This window comes from Notechis scutatus, chromosome 1 (genome assembly GCF_049901735.1).
Source record: "Notechis scutatus isolate UNSWTSFEM ecotype Mainland chromosome 1, rNotScu1.2, whole genome shotgun sequence".
Classification (NCBI taxonomy): domain Eukaryota; kingdom Metazoa; phylum Chordata; class Lepidosauria; order Squamata; family Elapidae; genus Notechis; species Notechis scutatus.
Window position 1 is genome coordinate 25,903,302 of NC_142009.1, and position 19,875 is coordinate 25,923,176.

At 39.7% G+C, this 19,875-nt stretch overlaps 1 protein-coding gene across 5 annotated transcripts; it reads left to right on the plus strand.

The window, feature by feature from the left end:
• Positions 1 to 1,977: 1,977 nt before the first annotated feature.
• GTF3C2 (general transcription factor IIIC subunit 2) lies at positions 1,978 to 19,666 on the plus strand. Of its 5 annotated transcripts, XM_026671609.2 has the most exons (19): positions 1,978 to 2,084; positions 5,205 to 5,608; positions 6,318 to 6,690; positions 7,189 to 7,468; positions 7,662 to 7,756; positions 9,038 to 9,115; positions 9,596 to 9,697; positions 10,044 to 10,271; positions 10,755 to 10,866; positions 11,500 to 11,617; positions 13,593 to 13,624; positions 14,077 to 14,206; positions 14,317 to 14,461; positions 14,750 to 14,911; positions 16,348 to 16,435; positions 16,539 to 16,667; positions 17,469 to 17,615; positions 18,050 to 18,154; positions 18,353 to 19,666. In XM_026671609.2, the coding sequence occupies exons 2-19, from the start codon at positions 5,263 to 5,265 to the stop codon at positions 18,566 to 18,568; spliced, it is 2,886 nt and encodes a 961-aa protein (XP_026527394.2). In that variant the 5' UTR covers positions 1,978 to 2,084; positions 5,205 to 5,262; the 3' UTR covers positions 18,569 to 19,666. The 5 variants fall into 5 exon arrangements, 3 of the variants coding, with proteins under 3 accessions (XP_026527394.2, XP_087815376.1, XP_087815382.1); XM_087959250.1 differs by lacking the exon at positions 14,750 to 14,911; XR_015748434.1 differs by lacking the exons at positions 17,469 to 17,615; positions 18,050 to 18,154; positions 18,353 to 19,666 and adding an exon at positions 16,918 to 17,028 and having other exon boundaries at positions 16,539 to 16,781.
• Positions 19,667 to 19,875: the final 209 nt, after the last annotated feature.

The following is a 19,875-nucleotide window of genomic DNA, read 5'->3' on the forward strand; positions in this document are numbered from 1 at the left end:
GAAACACACTGGTTTAAATCATCAGAGAGGTAATCTAAGCCCGCAGAGGTCTCCAACCTTGGCAACTTTAAGACTTGTGGACTTCAATTCCCAGAATTCTCCAGCCAGCATAGCTGGCTGGAGAATTCTGGGAGTTGAAGTCCACAAGTCTTAAAGTTGCCAAGGTTGGAGACCTCTGATGAAGTGATCAATGCCATTTTTGTCAAGATAATTTGCTTCATCCAGGTTTTCAATGTCCGACAACCACAAATCTTGAAAGTTTAAACGCTTGGAAAAACCGACCTAAGCCAGGAAAAGAGGCGGAGAGCAAAACAAAGCAGCATCTACCGACAGACAATCTTGGCGAAATGACACCCATCACTGAAAGGAGACCGCAATGTTCCACGAATGATTACTGTACTGTAACCTCTTCTGGGCCCTAGTGCCGTCACCTGTAAAGTCATGGAATCAATTATTAACCAATCCATCATCCTCCATTTAGAGACAAACAACCTACTCTCCAATAAACAATTTGGTTTCAGAAAAAACTATCCTGTAATCTGCAACTCTTACACTGCAAAAACATATGGACTAATCAACTCGACCAGGGCAAAGCAATAGACGCAATCTACATAGACTTCTGCAAAGCCTTTGATTCAGTGGTACACGACAAACTACTCCTAAAAATAAAATCTTATGGTATCTCTGGACAACTGAATAACTGGATAGAAGCATTCCTGTCAAACAGACAACAAATGGTCAAAATTGGGAACGCCTATCAAATCCAGTACCTGTCAATAGTGGTGTTCCCCAAGGCAGTGTTCTAGGACCAACTCTCTTCATAATCTACATAAACGACCTTTGTGATCATATCAAGAGCAATTGCGTCTCTTCGCTGATGATGTAAAGCTGTTCAATACCACAGACAATACTACTACCCTTCAAAAGATCTAGACTATGTATCTGAATGGTCTAACATATGGCAACTCCAAATCTCAACAAATAAATGCTCTGTCTTATATATTGGTAAAAAAATCAGAAAATAAAATACAAGCTGAATAGTCAAGATCTTGTTGATGACCCAAGCTCTGTAAAGGACCTGGGAATACTCACCTCTAATGATCTAAGTGCTAGAGCTCACTGCAACTACATAGCCAAAAAGGCATTAAGAGTTGTTAACCTAATCCTACGTTGCTTTTTCTCTGGTAATATCTCACTACTAACCAGAGCATACAAAACATTTGCTAGACCAATACTCGAATACAGTTCATCAGTCTGGAATCCTTATCACGTATGTGATATTAACACAATTGAGAAAGTCCAGAAGTATTTCACAAGAAGAGTTCTCCACTCTTCTACCCGTTATAGAATACCTTACGCCACCAGACTCGAAATTCTAAAACTAGAAAACCTCGAATTACGCCGTCTTCGGTCCGACTTAAGCATGGTATATAAAATCATACATTGCAATGTCCTACCTGTCAATGAATACTTCAGCTTTAACCATAACAACACAAGAGCACACAACAGATACAAACTCAAAGTAAACCGCACCAAACTTGATTGCAGGAAATACGACTTCAGCAATAGAGTGGTCAATGTCTGGAATACTCTACCCGACTCTGTAGTCTCTTCCCCAAACCCCAAAAACTTTAACCTTAGACTGTCTACTATTGACCTCACCCCTTTCCTAAGAGGTCTGTAGGGGGCGTGCATAAGCGCACCAACGTGCCTACCGTCCCTGTCCTATTGTTTCTCTTATTCTTTTATTTTTCTTATATGTACCCATTTCATATATTCACAACTATGTATACACTTGTACTTATTATCTTGTAAACAATTGACAAATCAAAATAAATAAAATAAATAAATAGATACTCCGACAGCGGCATTTCCCGAAGTACATCGTGGTGCAAAATAATGTTCTCTTGATTCTATCTAGACTTCAGGCAGGGGGCGGAGACTAAATGTTTTCGTCACCAGAGCGGAGGGAAGACTAGGTACCGGAAGTGACGCCAGAGTTTCGGGTCATCGCTATTATCCTTGTAACGTCCGCCATCTTTGCTGCTCCAGCCAGACACCGGTTTCCATGCTGGGAGAACAAGGTGAGGCTGAGGCCGCCTGCATCTGGCAGGCCACCTTTGAGGAGCCTTTTCGCTCGTCACTGCGGGGAGGGGTGGCTGCCCACGATGCGGTCCCTTGTTGTCACCCCGTAGGGGCGTGAAACCGCCGTAAGGGCGTGAAACAAGGGAACAAAGACAGTCCAAAAGACACTCTTCCCTGGAGTCCCCACCCCCGCTCCCCGCCTCTAGTGCGAAACCTCAATTTCCGCCTCTGGAGGGGGAAAAAAATCCTCCTCGCCAGCGCCTTTGGGTAGAGGAAAGATCTGGGTCGAGTCTTGGCTGTGCAATGGACGCTTCTCCGCCCTTTGGTGATTTAAATTCGTGCTTTTCCCTCTTCCACTACGAGCAGATGGCAACTCTCCCTTCGTTTTATTCACTTTAAAGCCTTGTAGATTATCATGATTGAACGGTTTTATAAAACGATCATGAAAGCATTGCAAAAGCCAGAAACCACGGGGACTAAGCAAATTGTCCAGAGATTTTGAAACTAGAATTGTAGAATGTTCAGCAATTTAGAATACTGTTGAAACGTGGCTTAACATAGATTTTTTCAAGCCAAATGAAAAGAAATCAAATGGTGTTTTTTTTTTAAATAGCAGCCTCTTTTAATGACAAAACCATGGATTTTTAGCAGCAGCATTCAGAAATGGGATAGCTTCAATACAGTCAAGTATCTTGAATATTTACATGATATATAGAATAGCTAAAACATCCACTGTGTCTATTTTAAAATGTATAAAATAAAAAACCCTGATCGATCAATAACATACACTGTCATGTTGATTCATATAATAGTGGCATCACTGGGTAATTTCCTAAGAAGGCTAGCCTAAAGAGCTGATCCTGCTATGGAAAAGCAGCTCTTGCCAACTTCACTCTTCTTTGCTTTCCAGAAATAGACTCAGGATGGCAATTGCAGTTTGCCTATGCAGTTCATAACTGAATTATGAAGAGAATTATGTATGTTAAATATATTTTAATTACATTATTACTGGATTGTATTGTCCTGGAGTAAACAAAGACTCCAATAAAATAATAATACACTTATTTCAGCTCATTTTTTTTACTCATGTTATTCAAGCTGTTAAAAATTTATAACAATATATTGATCCAAACTATTAAAATTATTAGCAGTACTCATTGAAAAACCTGCTGAAAAGTCTTAGCTGCTTACCCGAAAACAAAAACTGACAGGAAGTGTAATTCCTACAGAGATGCATTCCATAGCTTTAGACTAGAGTAATTCAAGAGAAGACCAAGTAAATCTGATAAAGAGCCCCTGAAAGCAGGGACATATTTACGGTACTTCTCCTGTTCTTAATAAGGAGATAGATTCACAATTCTTTCAAGCTGTAGAAAGCAACATTTGAACTTTGCTCTAAAAGCATTTGGCAAGTAGCGCAGTCTTTCATTATGGACATAATATGATATCATATACCTGTATTTGAAAACAGTGTACAATTACATTTCTCTTCCAGCACTCTGGTTTTCATTGATTTGAACGGATTTAAATAATCAACTCCAGCCCCTTAGCACAAGAATCTAAATTAAAGCTCCTATGATAAAGGTTAGTTATCTTATGCTTCAGCAGATTCAACTAAACAAAACTCACTTTTAGTCATTAGTTCCACTATCAACTTACTTTTATTGTTAGGAACTCTCCCTTCCCTTCCCATCCAAGGAGAATCTGCCTGCTTATAACTTAAATCTGTTATTCTATGTCCTGCTTTCTGGGATAATATAAATAAATATTTACTACCTTCTATGCCACGTTTGTAGAAAAGTGGTATTCCCTCTTGTTTTTCATGGTTAAAATATTTTAATTCTTCAAGTTTTCTTCCTCAGTTTTCTTTTTGCCCTTTTCTGAAACTATTGGAGTTAGCCTGAATGTTTTTAAAGTATAACACCCACAAGTAGGCAAAATATTCAAATTGGACTTTTGTAAATGGAGAAATTGTGGAACTATTACATAGTGAATTTGGTGAATCTATTTCTGTTGATCCAGTCAAAAGTTATGTTTACTTTGCCTCCATGCTACATTGTGGATTCATTGGTAGTTTTTGGTCATCTACAATTAAAAATACTTTTCACAAGTATGCTGGGCAATCCATTGTTCTATACTTGTATTCTGTTAATTGGTGAAGAACATTGCATTTGTCCATTTTATTCTATTATTTTCAGTCCATTTCTCTAAACTATCAAAATTTTAATCCCTTCATCTTCTATTAATCAATGTTTAATTGTAGCTAATAAGGCTATACAGCACCCTGGATCTGGAAGGAAAAAATAATTTAGATTTTGCAGATATGACCCTCAACTAAGTGTTGCTTGTTCTTGAATGCATACAGTAAATCTTTTTGGAGAGTTTCATCTTTGTCCAACTCTTTACAGGAAAAAATGTAACTGATACATTTTCTGTGTGTTTTAAAATGAATAAATGACTGTTTTCATTTACTTCTATTTGATTACACTGAACTCTCATTTAATTCAATGGGTTAAAAGTGTTCTGTTTCATTATTTTATTGATTTTAAATAATATGATTATGTGATTATTGACTTTGAGTCTTTTAAAAGTATATAATTGTACAAATATAGCTACAAAATATGCAGTGCTTATACGATGTTGCTTTTAGCCAGAACAATAATCCTGAATCATATTTTCTAAAATCCCACAGTCTCATTGTATAATATACATATATCTTTATGAACTCATAACCATAACTATATTTATGGTATTTTCAAATAATAAAACTCTATTTGTTGTTGCAACCACAATTTCCTTCTACTGTGTGGCTGTCTCAAATTCTATTCATAGGGTTGAAAGCTAGGCTACTTCCATTTTTTTGTCCTTGTACAAACTGCCAAAAATATATTTATTTATATGGGCTTTTTTCATGAACTGAATCATTGTCAATTTGTATATTATTTTGCCTTATGATGTTCTTACTAATTGAGATGTTTATTCAGATGAGATTCTATTCCATTTTTAGCTATTTTTGATACCGGTTTTAGTGGTGCTGCATTTTTTTTTAACGTTCACATGAGTAACATGGATTTCCCTTGTCTGTTTTGTCCTTTGCTTTTCTCGTCCTATTTTTGCAGGCCAAGTGATGTGCAAGATGAAAAGAGTGGCACCTGTCTGAGGAGCTGTGGTGTCTTGATGGAACCTTGTCTCACACCAAGCTGTGAAATGGGAATAGTGAGGGAAGCCATTGACCAACAGGATGGAAATATCAGTCAGACTTTGTGCACAGCATCTTCCTTGAGAAAACCTCACTGGGACGGGCAGAATAAATCAGTAGTGGAAGGATTGGCTTCAGCTGATATAGGTTTAAGTAACACAGAACCAGCAGTTGCCCCTGGTGTGGAAATCTGCCTTCAAGAAGAATGGCCAGAGCAGCAGAGCTCTTGCTGCAAGAAAAGACATCTAGAAGCCGTGGAAGAAGAACTGCTTCCTAAGCAGCTAAGGGGACAAGAAGGAGAGATCGGTCATGTGGAAACTCTTGGTATGTTTTCAGATGCATTTTTGGCTGCATTGTCTTGGCAAATGTAATATGATTTTATTTTAGAGAAATGCAAAATGAAACAATTCATTTTCCCCCCTTTCTGTTTTCTTTCTGCATCAGTAAAGAAACCGCTTCTTGGTAGTGGGAACCTCATTAGATCTCAAAGTAAGGGTTGACGGGGAACGGGGAAGCCATAGCACCAGCCAATTACATTGAGGACATTACAGCCTTGATTTCCACTTCACTGAACGGAAATGAGTGTGCCACACTACATTCTCCAATGGTGTACATACACCTCAGAGCTAGAAGAAATCTAAAGAGAAATCTAGTCTGCAAAAATTCAAGAAAGCTTGGATATCTACAATTGCTTCAAAAAGGGTTTTGGCCCATTAGGGTGAAAGAAAGGGTCTGTGGAGCTGAGCTCACCAGGTTCTTAAGGTGATTTGGAGACTAATCTGCAGGGGCAAAAATGTTTGAAGTATGGAATATAGTCAAGGAACTTGTCGGGGTGCAGGATGATGTGGAATATAGCCCAGGAGCTTGTTGGGGTGCAGGATGATGTGGAAGCAGTTGCAGGACTTTGCAGTGGGTCTTCCTGCATACGAAATAGAGGGTGATAGCAATTAAGTTGTGTTTCACGATGGCCCCTTGTACCTTCAGCATAGGAGGACATCTAAGACAATACTTTTTTTCTTCCTTTCTTTCCAAGGAGATGAACCATGTCCTTCCCCAGTTCCAGTTTCCTCTCTTTCGACCGAGGTGCCATCAGCTATCCCAGCCATAAAGAAGCATTCCCGTGGGCGGAAACCCCGAAAGAAAGTCTCTGTCCGCAAAGATCCCATTCCCAAAGATCCCAAGGGACCAAGCGGAGGCCCCGGGCCATCGGAAAATGGCTCCTCTCTTCCTGTTAAAGTGCCAAAGAAGCGAGGCCGCAAGTCCAAAGAAGAGCTCCTGTTACTGAGGCTAGCTCAAGGCCTGGACAATCAGTCATCCGAGTCCCTCTGCCAGCAGAAGAGCAACGAGAGCCTGGATTCTCTTGAGACCATGCCTGGTGGACGACCAAAGCGCCGGGCAGCTAAAGCGTAAGTGAGAGAAGGAACCTACCACTGAATTCTGCTGGGTAAAGCATATGTGTTATACCGTTATTTTAGGGTGGAAAGAAGTAGCTTGCTTTTCTTTAAAAAAACAAAAAGCCCTGCTGGAACATAGCCTTAGTTATAACAAATTATACCAATTATAATTAGTATAATAAATGTTAATCAGATGGTTATTGAATCAAACTGTGTAAAACAGAGAGATCAAATCAACATTGTAAACCCCCACCATCTCTATTTGATAATGTTTGTCAGATTCAGCAAGAAAACTGTCAACTGTCTATGAAAAACTTTTCCTCTTTTGGGTTCTTGGAAGAGGTACAGAATAAGTAAATCTGTTATCCCAAGGAGCTTGAGGCCTATGATTCTAACCTACCCACCACTATTCTTTTGGAGATTTGGAAATGAGATATGTGTAAAATGAAGCTGATTCTTAACCACAGCTCAGCTTATGAACTTACGTTTTCCTCCCTTCCTCTTTCCAAGAGCCCTTCTGTATCTACAGGAACTGGCTGAAGAATTGACATCTGCATACCAGGCTCCTCCTTGCAACGAAATCCCAAAGGAGACCCCTAGAACTGAGGAGCCCCCTAGGAAACGACGAGGCCGTAAGCCAAAAGAACAGAAGCTGGAAAAGGAGGAAGATGTGGACTTTGTCCCCTCAGAAGAAAGCTTTCTGCAGGAGGAGGAGGAAGAAGAGCATTATGACCTAGTGATGAATGAGGCTGTGAAGACTGAGAGGGAGTCCAGCTCATGCAAACCAGTGGTAACCAAAACCTGAGATGGCTTCGTTGTATTTCTGGGGGGATTGAATACTTCACCTGGTGGTATGTTGGAAGGGAACACCACCTGAAGAAAAAAGCCCTGGGCTTCTGGAATCAGTTGGCAGAGATTCTTGTTGCCAGAATTTGGGAGGGTGGCTTTGGGGCCTCTGTGTTTGACTTCCTTTTTTCCCATAGAGGTCCAAAGCTCAGCGCCGAGAATTTGGTTCCAATGGCTTGCACAATTCCATGATGGGCCCTATATGGAAGTCTCTCTCCATCACTCACCGCTTGTGAGTATTAGATTTCACTCAGTGATTGGGAGAATTGAGGAACAGGAATGTGGCTGGAGGGAGGAAAGGCAGGTTTCTGCTGCATTGTTTTGTTTCCTGAAAGTTCAGTGCTTCAACTAGTTCTGGCTGGCTGATGTACACGTGACTGCTTTTGAGTACCTACTGTCACTGTTTTAAAGAATGGGCTCTCCAGCAATCATCAGACCTTGTAGTTTAAGTCTAAATGAGTGTGGATTGGGCAGTGATAATGAGGCCTCTGGATGTTCAAGCTTGGCTGGCTTATGACTAGAAGCAGAACCACCTCCGTTCATACAAAAATATTTTGCCTAAGTGAGTGAAGAGATTCTACTTCTTTGAGGAAACAGAAATGTTGAGTCAAGTTTGACCGCGGGTGGTAGTTATTTAAAAATCTCTGAAGGTGATTTTAACCTGTGATAAAATTGAACAAAGTGTCTAAAGTGTATCCTTTATTTAAGTGGATATGAAGATAATGAAAGACCTTGAAGAGAGAGCCAAGGGGGGAAAAAAAAGCTAATTCCTTTTAGGTAATCCAATCCGGGTCAGTCATCAGGACCAAAATTAAATTCCTTTTAATTTTGACAAAATGTTTTTAGAATGTCAGAAAGAGAAATATGACAATAAAGTTCCTGATTTGCAAGAGTCAAGACTTATGACAAAATGTATGTGTACAAGAGAGAAAAATACTAGTTTTGGCTATGTTGGCTTTGTTTAGGAAAGCTTGAAATACTTGGGAGGGACTGGATTCTCTGAGATCTGTGCTCCTTCAGGAAAGGATGCAACTTCTTGGCACTTTCCTAGATAGTTAGGCAAAGATTAGACAATGCTAGATGAATGTTGCGGAGTTGTGTTCATGTAGCTATGGCAAAATAAGCTTGGAAAGGGGAAATCTAGGAAATGACAAGTGCCAAATCCTTTCTTCACTGAAGCTTAACAAAAAAAAAAAAACAACCCGTTCCCCTTTTAATCCAAGGTTTATATCTTGTTTGCCTGATTGGAGAAATTCAGAAGAAAATCTAAGCAGTAAGTTGTTTGTTGCAACATCTTCCAAAGGACTCCTATTTTTGAGCATTCAGATTGATGCAAGTTCAAAAGACTCAAATGTATCCAGTACTTATTGAATGTGCTTTCTCATTTTGCTAGGACTACTATAGTATTGCATCAAACCACAGACAAGTTGGTTGTTGTACACTGATTGTTACACTGATTCCTTTTATGTAAATTGCATTTCTCTGATGCAGTTGTACTTCCTTTGTCCCTTAGACGTGAGCAGCACCATTCCCACTGGGAGTTTCCAGAGTGGATTCCCTCTGCCCAGAAGTGGATTTTTCTCTCAGAGAGGTGAATGGCCTTCTGACAAAAGAATAAAATGTGACATACCTAGAACCAAATAGATAATTAAAGGGCACATGAGCCAATAAATGATAAAGTCTCCTTTGACTCAAGTCCTGATGATATAATTCATATGTCCATTTAGATTCTTAGGTATAATACAGAAACATTTTGTTAGTGTCTTCTGGAATGTTTGGTTTGACTTTCCTGTCGTCTCCTACATTTCCATTCTGATCTGTAGTCCTGGTAATTCCTTATACTTTTAAGAAAGAGCCATTGGTGGTCATTTTCTCTACATCAATGCAGCATAGCACATAAGACAGCATGGCAAGATCAAGAATATTGCCACCTGAAAGATTCTGTGTATCCTCCTGCACAGAATAAATCTTTGTACCCTAGTCTGTTTTCAGGCATTTAAATGCTAACGATTTCTTATAACAAAGCGAACATCAGATGAGTTCCCATTCTGTTCTCTTCTATTTTCCAAAGTGAAGCAGATGAATTCCTTCCTGCTGAGACCAAGTCCCCACTCTTCTCTATCAAGAGAGAAGGTTTGCAAGAAAGCAGCAATGTCTTCTACAGGATTAACAGGTGTGTGCTTATGCAACTAGTTTTGTCCACAAGGGAAAGCTTATGGGAAATATTACATTTAGGGAATCTCTGGGGAAATGACTGATAGGGGGCAGTTAAGGGGGAGGAACCTTACTTTGAAGCCCCATGAGTTGGATGGGGTACCTGAGATTTCCCATGCTTGTTTTACATCAATTATAACAATTCTTTGTTCCATCTCACTGAATAGTGTTACCATCTCTATATGGTCTAAGCCACAGTGATGTCTTTTTTTTCCTTCCAAAGTATCCAGTAAACTTTTAAATGTTAGATGCTGCATGCAAGGTCAGCTATTATGCAATGGTTTCTTTCTTTTCCTGCCTGGTAGATTTAATGCCTTACAACCTCATGACGACCGCTTAGACATGACTTTCTTTGTTGGGGGTCCTGTCTGGGCTTTGGAGTGGTGCCCAACCCCTGAAGGCTCTGTGGCATCTCAGTATGTGGCTATCTACTGCAATCCCAGAATGAATGTTCAGCATTCTTTGTCACAAATCCATACAGGACCAGCTCTGCTTCAGCTCTGGGAGCTTGGACCTATCCAGGAAGACAAAGGGTGAGTTGTAAGCAAACTTTGTGTCTGTTGTAAAAACATTATTTTGTTTCATTCCTATGGAGATATCACATCCTGCATTGTAGCTGAGGATTAAGCAGTGCTGTAGGAATTGTGGCTGAATTAACTCAGATTCCAACATCACTAGCAATTAAATTGGAGCACATCATTAGGGAGTTTCCTGAACTAGGGTTTTATGGGAAGAGAACAGCTGTATTAGATACATTGCTTCCCGTGGAGCCAATTTTCTGCCTCTCAGATATGTTATATTTGTTTTATGAGATAGTACAAGAAGGAGCAAGACACACATAATAAGCCAGGAGTAGCCAAGGAGAATCTCCTCTTAATTATCCTTTCAGCCTAATCTTCAAAGATCCTTGTATCTTCTGCACTGGGGAATATGCAAAAGAATTATGCATTTACTATGACATGGGGGAATGGCATGACCCAAAGGCTTCGATTTTTTTTCTTCATTCTTTTTTCCAGGTCTGTTACCAAGCCAGGACTTGCATATGCAATTGCCACTGATCATGGTTGTATTTGGGACATGAAATTTTGTCCCAGTGGAGCTTGGGAACTCCCTATTACTCAGCGCAAGGTGAGAATTGGGGCCAAGAGGTTATCTGGGCCAAATGTTTGCCTGGACTTTAGATACTCAGTGTATTTAGATACTGCAGGGTTAGGATATCATATGGTAGGATTTTATCTTCAACATATTGATTAAGCATTCTCTTTATGTCAAAGTTACTATCAAATTCACAGATGATACAAAACAGGGTGAAATACAATAGACGTTATCAGGTAATTCCACAGAAAACAAAAGCAAAATTCAAAAAGATCTTGATAAATTAAAGAATCAAGCTGAAAATTACAGTGAAATTTAACAGTCTATATTCTTCACCCAAGAAGTTGAAGGAATGTCACTCAGAAGAAGGGAACGACATGTTCTCTATTTTCTAAGCCTGAGGATACAGGTAGTCTTCTATTATATAAAGGAAGCTTTTCGTTGAATGTTACATAAAACCTAATGATAGAATTTATTAATGAGGGAATCATTGAAATCCGCTTTGCTGGGTGTACTTCAGCCTGTCACAGGTGCTTTAAAGTGGAGGCTTGCACTTCAATGACTGTTTAATTCAGTTCTTCCATATTTGTGGGTGATGGAAATGGAAGTTTCCCAAATGGGACATGAAGTATAATTATCTTTCACTTTGGTTTATATCCCATGCAGCTCCCTCACATGAGTCGGTTGGGACTACTGGCTGTAGCTTTTTCTAGTGGCAAAGTGTTGCTGTACAGCCTTCCCCATGTGGAAGACTTGAATGCCTACCGAAGAACACAGGTAACAGGTAGGAATAGCTGTAAAAAATAGGAAGAAGACAGGCAGGTACCTGCATTGTTGGATGTTGTCTGTTCAGGATGTCTTACCCGAACGGAAAAGGAGGGGTACTGTTAGAAAGACCAGGTGTTCTATCCAAGTTAAATGATTGGAAGAAGAGATAGTACTAATTATTACGAGAGGCATTGTCCTACCATCAATTGTGAGAGAGATGATTCTCTGTGGTGTCTTAGGAAATAGCCATGTGCTACCCGTAAAGTCTTATTTTCATATTACTAGCACTCTTTGCCTAGAGAACTCATTCAGATTTAGTCCAGGGGAATACAGAGCTAAAACCATTTACGAAAAGCTAAATGCTGTTCTTCAAATGATCATGATGAGATTTGCAGCATCTTTATCTGAAGTGCAACACTATCTGATAATAATAAATATATCTTTCCCACTTCAAATTGTCTCAACACGCTAAGTCAAAGTTGTGGCTTTCCAATTATGATCTTGTTCTTTCTAAAATTCAGACTTTTTGGTTGAAAGAATTTTTACAGCTCTGTTGAAAAAAATGTCCTAATTTAGCTTTTGTTGTCCCTGAGAAGATGTTTAGTCATTTTTGTTCTCACGTGCAGTGCAGTGAGTGATGTGGGTAACAAAGGCTACTCCACGACCGGATGCACTCATTTTGGGGCCTGGTGCAGGGTGTGCAAGCTGTGTGCTTAGTCAACCATATAAATTAATGATGCTTATAATTACATCTGTCTGCAAGAATGATTGATGATCATGGGGACTGGGTGTGCAGCACTGACCTTTTCAAAGATGATAGTGGAAAATTAGTCCCAAGAGAGGAGTAGAGTTGGGACTCGGCTCCTTTTCTTCCATTCCTTTGTATCAGATTATGTTGAAAGATATACAGTCATTGTATTGTACACACCTATTTTTCCATTTGTCCCTGTGATTAGTAAAAACAATTCTGAAGATGAAAGACTGATATACCCATTTATTACATAGTAGTAACTTAGTAATAAATTATTGCTAATTTATTGTTTACTATTCTTCATTTAAACACAAAACTGATTTTGCAGAATTAAAGTAGAGATTCAGAACAGCAGTTATTTTTTAAAAAATCTATAGAACTCTATATGAACAGCTCCATCTGTGGCAAAACACATTGAATAGCTTTTATTTGAACTCGGGAAGATGCTTGTCTTATAGTGGGGGCACCAACACAAAGCTCTTGCTTGGGTACAGCCCTCTCAGAAGCTGTGCATCAACCATGCTGTGGGCATTCCTCCCCTTCCTCAAAATCTATGCATGACTACATCAGAACAGTATTCTATCAAAATTCTGGGCCAGTATTGTTTTGAAGTAGACTTGAAGTCAAATAGACAATAGGAACAATTATCAGATAATAAGTGTAATATGATTCTTTGTGTTCCATAAAGTAATAACATTGTGGCATTCTGCACCATGGTTCTCTAAAACATTTTAATAGCAGTCTCATTACTTTTACTGTATTCTAAGCAAATTATCGTTATTGAAAAATATCTTCAGTTAGTGTGAAGCTGGGCCTTCAGTAACAAAACTAGTATATCTTCCAATTAAAAAAACAAGAACCTAAATAGTCTTAACTATTATACTATTATACTTTTAACTATTATACTTTTAACTTTGCAAGTCAGAATTTAGGAGGAATAATGGTTCCATGATTGTGTGTAAGTTTTCTGTAACTTGAGTTATGAGTAGCACTGTCAGCTGTCCCAACTTGGTCAGTTAGGAAAGAAAGACTCTGGACTCCATCGCTACACTTTACTAAAGCCAAGTGATTATAGTGTAGCAAAGCCGAATCTTGTTTTTCACGCCAAAGCATTGGTTAACTTTTCCCTTCTCCCCCACCTTTCCCCCTGGATATCTTCCTTTGTCCAATTACATTCAAAGAGAAAATGCAGAACGAGGTATAGGTATTTCTGCTACTATTTGATTGTCCTCTCTTCTAGGTGGACCTTCCCCTCGGCATGTCATCTGCAAGGTATCTTCTATTATTTCCTTGAAAAAAAAAATCATTTAAAAGCAGGATACATATTGAGTTCCAAGATGGATCTTTCAGATTCCCACTTGTCATGGCAATTTTTAAAGCTTCCCAGATCTAAATCCTTTCTCATTAGATACTTGTATAAATACTTTCAAAAAAAGATGCTCTGAAAATAGCTCATTTTCATTCCCCCATCCCACACAAAGAAGTTAATGTAAGATATAGTCCACTTTCTGCTCTGTGATATCTAGCAACTATTTATTCTGATTGATAGTGGTTCTGTAAGGCCTCAGATAAACCAAATAGGCTTTTTCCCCCATTACTTGTAACATTGAAAATGAGATGTGTGAAATTAGTTATGGAACCTTATGCATTTAGAGGAAGTGATTTACCATGGCTTGGGTTCTTCCATTATTGTCTTAATATTAGCCTTATCTTGTTCTCTAAAGGTCCAGTATGTGGCCACTTTACAGGTAGGCTCCATTCAGGCTGGGAATTCCTCCGAATGTGGGCAGTGTTTCAGCTTGGCCTGGATGCCAACCAAGCCTCATGAGCATTTGGCTGCAGGTTTCTATGATGGTAAGAGGAAACCAAAAAAAATCCTTGGAATGGAATAAACCTAGAGATGTTGGGGAAGAATTATATTGGTTCACAAATCTAGCCTAATGCCTGTAATCCCATCTCCTCAGGTACAGTGGCTCTCTGGAATCTGCTCACCAAGTCTCTATTACAAAGAGTACGCCAGCCTGATGGCTCCCTCAAACTATATCCGTTCCGTTGCTTCCTGGCCCATGACCACGCTGTGAGCAACATCCAGTGGTGCAAAGCAAACAGGTGGGAAGGATGTGAAATATCACTGACTGATGAGAACTAGTCTCTCAGTTTCTGGCTCCTTTCTGACCACCCAGGGTATGCTTTTTTCTTTCTCCTTCCCCACAAAATTTATGGATGCAGATTGGTTCAGACAATTATCCTGTTGTACATGCTGTTTGTCGTTGGGTCACAGTTTTGGGCCAAGGCATTTACTTGGGGTAGTTTGACGGATATTTCTGCCAGGGATCTGGGACTTCTGTGTCAGATATGTTCTGCCAGTGAGCTCTGGCCTGCCTGTTTTATTCCTAGCAATTTCATGGTGACTACAGGCAATGATCGTAAAATCAAATTTTGGGACTTGCGTCGACTGCATGAACCTATCAACAGTATCAAGCGTTACTTGAGCACAGAGATTGCCTGGCTGCTACCCTACAGTGGGATCACAGTTGCACAAGATAGCTGCTATGCCTCGTGAGTGTGTGTATACTCTGTTATTAAAATAATGGACTAACTGTGAAGTATTCCAATTCCAATTTGCCTTGTTACCAAAGTTGATGTGAGTTTGCTTCTGCAGAGTATCAGAAAGATGGACTTAACACAGTTTGGGTTCCTTGAGGATAGAGAAAGAGTAGATACAATTATCAATCAGTTCCTGAAGTATTTACAAAGATATGCAAGCCAATCTTTTAAAATCTGCATTATCTTTTAAAATCTGCATTAACCAAATCATCAATGTGTCCCACTTCTCTTATTACTTTAAATCAAATCAAGATTCAATAAAAAGACATGGCTTATTTAATTCATTACCATTTTCAGTTCTAAATTACCCTTTGATCCATTTGCAGAACAATTTAAAATGCTGCCCTGCTGGCATATTGTCCTGCTGGCATATTGATTACCAAAAGAGCAGTCATTGCTGGATTCTCCAGATAACCTGTCCCATCAAATCATCCTGGCTTTCTCTGGATCCGACCCCTGAGTCTTTCTCATCCTAACTTTTGCAGTTCTTTTCCTCTTGACTATTTGAATAATAAAATCCCGCTCTATATTTCACTTAGAAGAAAATTAAATGCTTCATTTTGGAACTGATTTATATGACATTGGCCTTGATTTCTTGGTACCTGCAGATGTTTAGCATGTTTACTGTAGAATCTGACACATTCTTAGGAAATACAACAATTTACTGACTGTCAGATCTTCTCTGATATGGCAAATAGCTGCTCTGTTCTCATAATATGTGATTTCCCCAGAAGAGATAACTTGAAAAAAATCCTCCAACCAACATCCACTAATGTCACATTCTAGCTTGTAACTCTTTGATATTTTTACATATCCCCCAACTTGATTTGGTCTTATAACTTTGAACTATGAGGGCCTTGGGACATTTGCTAAATAATGCAGAATAGATTTGCCTATGACAGCAGCAATTAACCTGATTCTATAAACTATTTTGGGACACATCTTAAATGTCAAGGTCTTCGTTGAATTACACATCATGCATTCATTAATTGTGGCAGGAAAGATTCTGAGCAGTGGACAGGTAACCAGGATTTAATATGAGATTGTGGTGGGTTTTCAGATTTATGTCTGAAATTAAGATTCCATATATTCAGATCTCTCAAATGACCAGGATTCATTTCTTCTTACAAGAAAAGTTTAAGCAGCAATAGAGGAAGCAGCAAATCCAGAGAACTGGACAAACACAGTTTTTTCCACTTTGCCAATCGTATTTCTCATTCAGGAATCTTACATTGCAGATCAAATAGTACTATTGTTTCCTAACATGCTGCATTATTGTCTATGCCAACATTGATGCTGCTCCTTATTGCAAATGTCAGAGTTTGTGCTACATTAACTTGGAAATATATCCAGGTGTCATGAATTTTTCTTACATTTCTATATTGCAGCTATGGACTTGGTGGGATCCACTATTTGGATGCTGGCTATCGTGACTTTCGAGCCTATTTTGTGCTCCCTCGCAAAGGCACTGTATGGGTAAGTTATGCATTCCCAAGTAAAGGAGGAGGGGATAGCATATGACCTATCCTGGGGTCATTGAAAGGTGGAAATGAGGCTCATGATTCTATCCTTTTTGCAGAGTATCTCTGGATCCGATTGGCTGAACACAGTGGCTGCTGGTGATATCGCCGGGGAATTGGTGGCTGCAGTGATGCCTGATCTCTCAGTCAACCCACAAAATGTCAAGCGGCCATCAGACCGTCGATTTGTAGGTTTTGCTGCCACTGAGTAATGGGAAGGCTATGGCAGGCCCACAAGCTTTATCTCCAACCAAAGAGGGTAGAAACAAGAATGGACCCCTCTGTCAACTTTCTAGATCAGGGTGTCCAACCTTGGCAATTTTAAGACTTGTGGACTTCAACTCCCAGAGTTCCTCAGCCAGCAAAGCTGGCTGAGGAACTCTGGGAGTTGAAGTCCACAAGTCTTAAAGTTGCCAAGGTTGGACACTCCTGCTCTAGATCCAGGTTGGATCTGAGTGGAGGAAAGGGAAGCTTATTGATGCATTAACTGTAGCCAGTTGTGCAAAGTAAGGGATGTCTTCCAGGAGAAGCATGTTGTTTCGATGGAAGCATATTAATTTTGAAAAGGAGAGAGAAAAACAGAAACCTCTTGATTGGTATTAATAGTGTGGGTATTTAGTTTCCTGATAAAATTAAGGACATAATTTGGGGATGTGAAGAAGTTCCGTTCTGTGCTCCAGATCACAAATATTAGATTTGTATGGCCTTTGAGACTTGAGAAAACTAATGAATGCATATGAATGACCCAAAAGAAACCTTTCCCTGGATTTAATGACAATCAGAACTTCAGTCACAATAGCAAAGAGGTTTAAGGTCTCTGAAAGTTTGGGTCAGATCAATTCCTTCAGCTACTCAATATCTAGGTTTAGGCTTTGTATCGCTGCTTCTTAATTGTCATTGCACTTGTCCTCTGTGTTAAACCATTGACTGGAATGCAACATTTCTTGTCTGAGGCCATCCTTAACACCTATTTCTCTTTGTGTCTTCAGCTCATCTGCAAAGCAGTTTTACAGCCAAATGACCCACTTAACAAGATTGCAACAGAGGCAACAGCCTGTGAGAAGCCACAGACAGTGGGCAAAACATGCAATGAATCAGTGGGCCAGAATGTCATTCTCTTCCAGGATTCTGATTTGGTGAGGGCTTGGAAATCCCAGAATTCTGCTTCAAGGACAGTAACAGTTACAACATGGGGACAGAGGGACTCATTTCAGCTTCATAAATATTCCAGTCAGGACCCTGTATCTATCAGAGTAGAGATAACTATTGATAACGGATCTGGCACTGAATATATTAAATGCTAACAAAGGCAGCAGAAACTGTGGTTATAATTATTCTACTCTCCTTGTATTAACGTCAAGATGCAGGTTTCCCACTTCCAATTTCCATGTAGCACTGCTTCTATCAGGCCCGCCCATTCTGTGGTGTGTTTCAGAGTGATAAGGCTCCATTCCAAGTCAATAAATCACTGTTTGACAACTGTAATCAAAAAGCCTTAATGGATGAAGTGCTTCATTTTCTTGATTTACCCAGGCCTGCTTTTAATTCTTATTTTCCTTGTCCTTCCAAGACATCTTTCAAGAGCCTCTTTAGGCAGAAGCCCCTGAAACGCATGCCAAAAGATGTAAAAGAAGGAGCTGTCCTGGGCCGGATGCAGCTAGAGACTGTACATAAGGTAAACATAAAAGGAAAAAAGGCTGTACAACTCGAGAGGAAAGACAAATGCTACTTTACAGTATCTTTCTTTGTGTCAAACTGTGGCTTCCCCATCCTCTCTGGAGCTTCGTGGATTTGTGAGGGAGATATATCTGAATGGAGATGGGTGGGTTAATGGTTAAAGTCTTCTTCACCCTTTTGTTTCTTCTCTTGGCAGGTGCGCTTCAGCCCAAACCTTGACAGCCATACCTGGATAGCATCTGGCGGTCAGTCTGGCCTTGTGCGACTTCACTGTGTTCGGGCATTGGTTTTCCCCCGCAGCCACAAGCTTCTCCTTGACTGTCAGGCCCATTTCAGTTCCATGTTTGATTCAGAGAGACAGATTGACTGCCCCACAACCATCTCATCTGGGGTGCACAGTGCGGTCAGCTGAATTTTACCTGGGGCAGCTCAATTTGGAGCATCAGCAACCACAGCTGACAAATTGAAGGCCTTTTGTGAGAATCCTGGAATTATCTGAATATACAGAACACAACAAAACATGAACTACAAGAGGATGTTGGCCATATTGAAACCGATAAGCTGAAGAGAATGACAAAGGCAGGGTTTGGCCAGATGAATGGAATATACTGGAGCTTTTATCAGTACCAGAAGAGAAGAGGCAGTGATGAGGAATAGTCCATCCAGCTGTATCTCTGCCATGTGGTGATACTTCTCTCCCCGAGATTCTCCTGCATGGCATAAAGTTAAGAAAGGAGGGATTTGATCTCCCTCTAGCTAGTCTGGTGGAATAATATCCCATATTCTTCCTGCATAGATCTGGAGATTCTCCTGAAACCTAGATCTGCTCCGATTAAAGCATCAACAAGACTTTCTTGCCCCATTGCTTAGTCTTGTTGGTGACAATAATTTTGCTCACATTGAGCCATTTTGTTGTCTTAACCATTATTAAAATGTGTTTTGATTTGTAAAAGCGCTTTCTTTCTTTGGAAAGGGCTTCACATGCCCCCTTCCTCCCTGTGGTGATAAATAAGGAAATAAGCTAAGGAGTCCTTGGTGCTCTCTGAGCTTGGCTGTTTGCTTGCAGATGTTTCATTACCTAACTAGGTAACATCATCAGTGCGATTGATAAGCCTATGTGCATCTTTGTCTTCAAAATGAGTTAAGAATAGTGCATTTTAGTTACTCTCTTAGGAATCTGTTTTAGTTTTAAAGAGTAAATTTGTACCATTGCCTTTATTGTGGTAAATTGCACGTTTGTAGTATATTGTTTCTAAAGAGATCTTGGACAAGATTCAATCCATGTCCTAATCTGTCTTCCATGACAAATGCTACTCACATTCTTCCATCAGCTGTCAACACCAAGGACTTCTTTCAAACAACAAAGTAGGTAGCTATAAACCGTATAGAGACTCCAGCTATGCTGCAACTTTTAGTGGTCTCCCATAATTTTCACTCTTATGGAAAACTGAGTAAAAAGGCTATTTGAACTTGAGTATTTAATAAAATTGATCTCTTACCCCCTACCACCACTAAATTCTGGAAAATCTCATCTTTGCCAACTTGCATGACATGTATCTTCTCACTCTGCTTTACCATCTTGCCTGTCATAGTTCTAGTATCAGACAAGCTGTTAATTCTAGTTGCATAAAGAGACAAGAGTCAGCAATAGAATACATTCACACCAGCTGTTTTAAGACCTCTGAGCCAAAACTACAGCTCTTTAGGGTTTGCCCGACC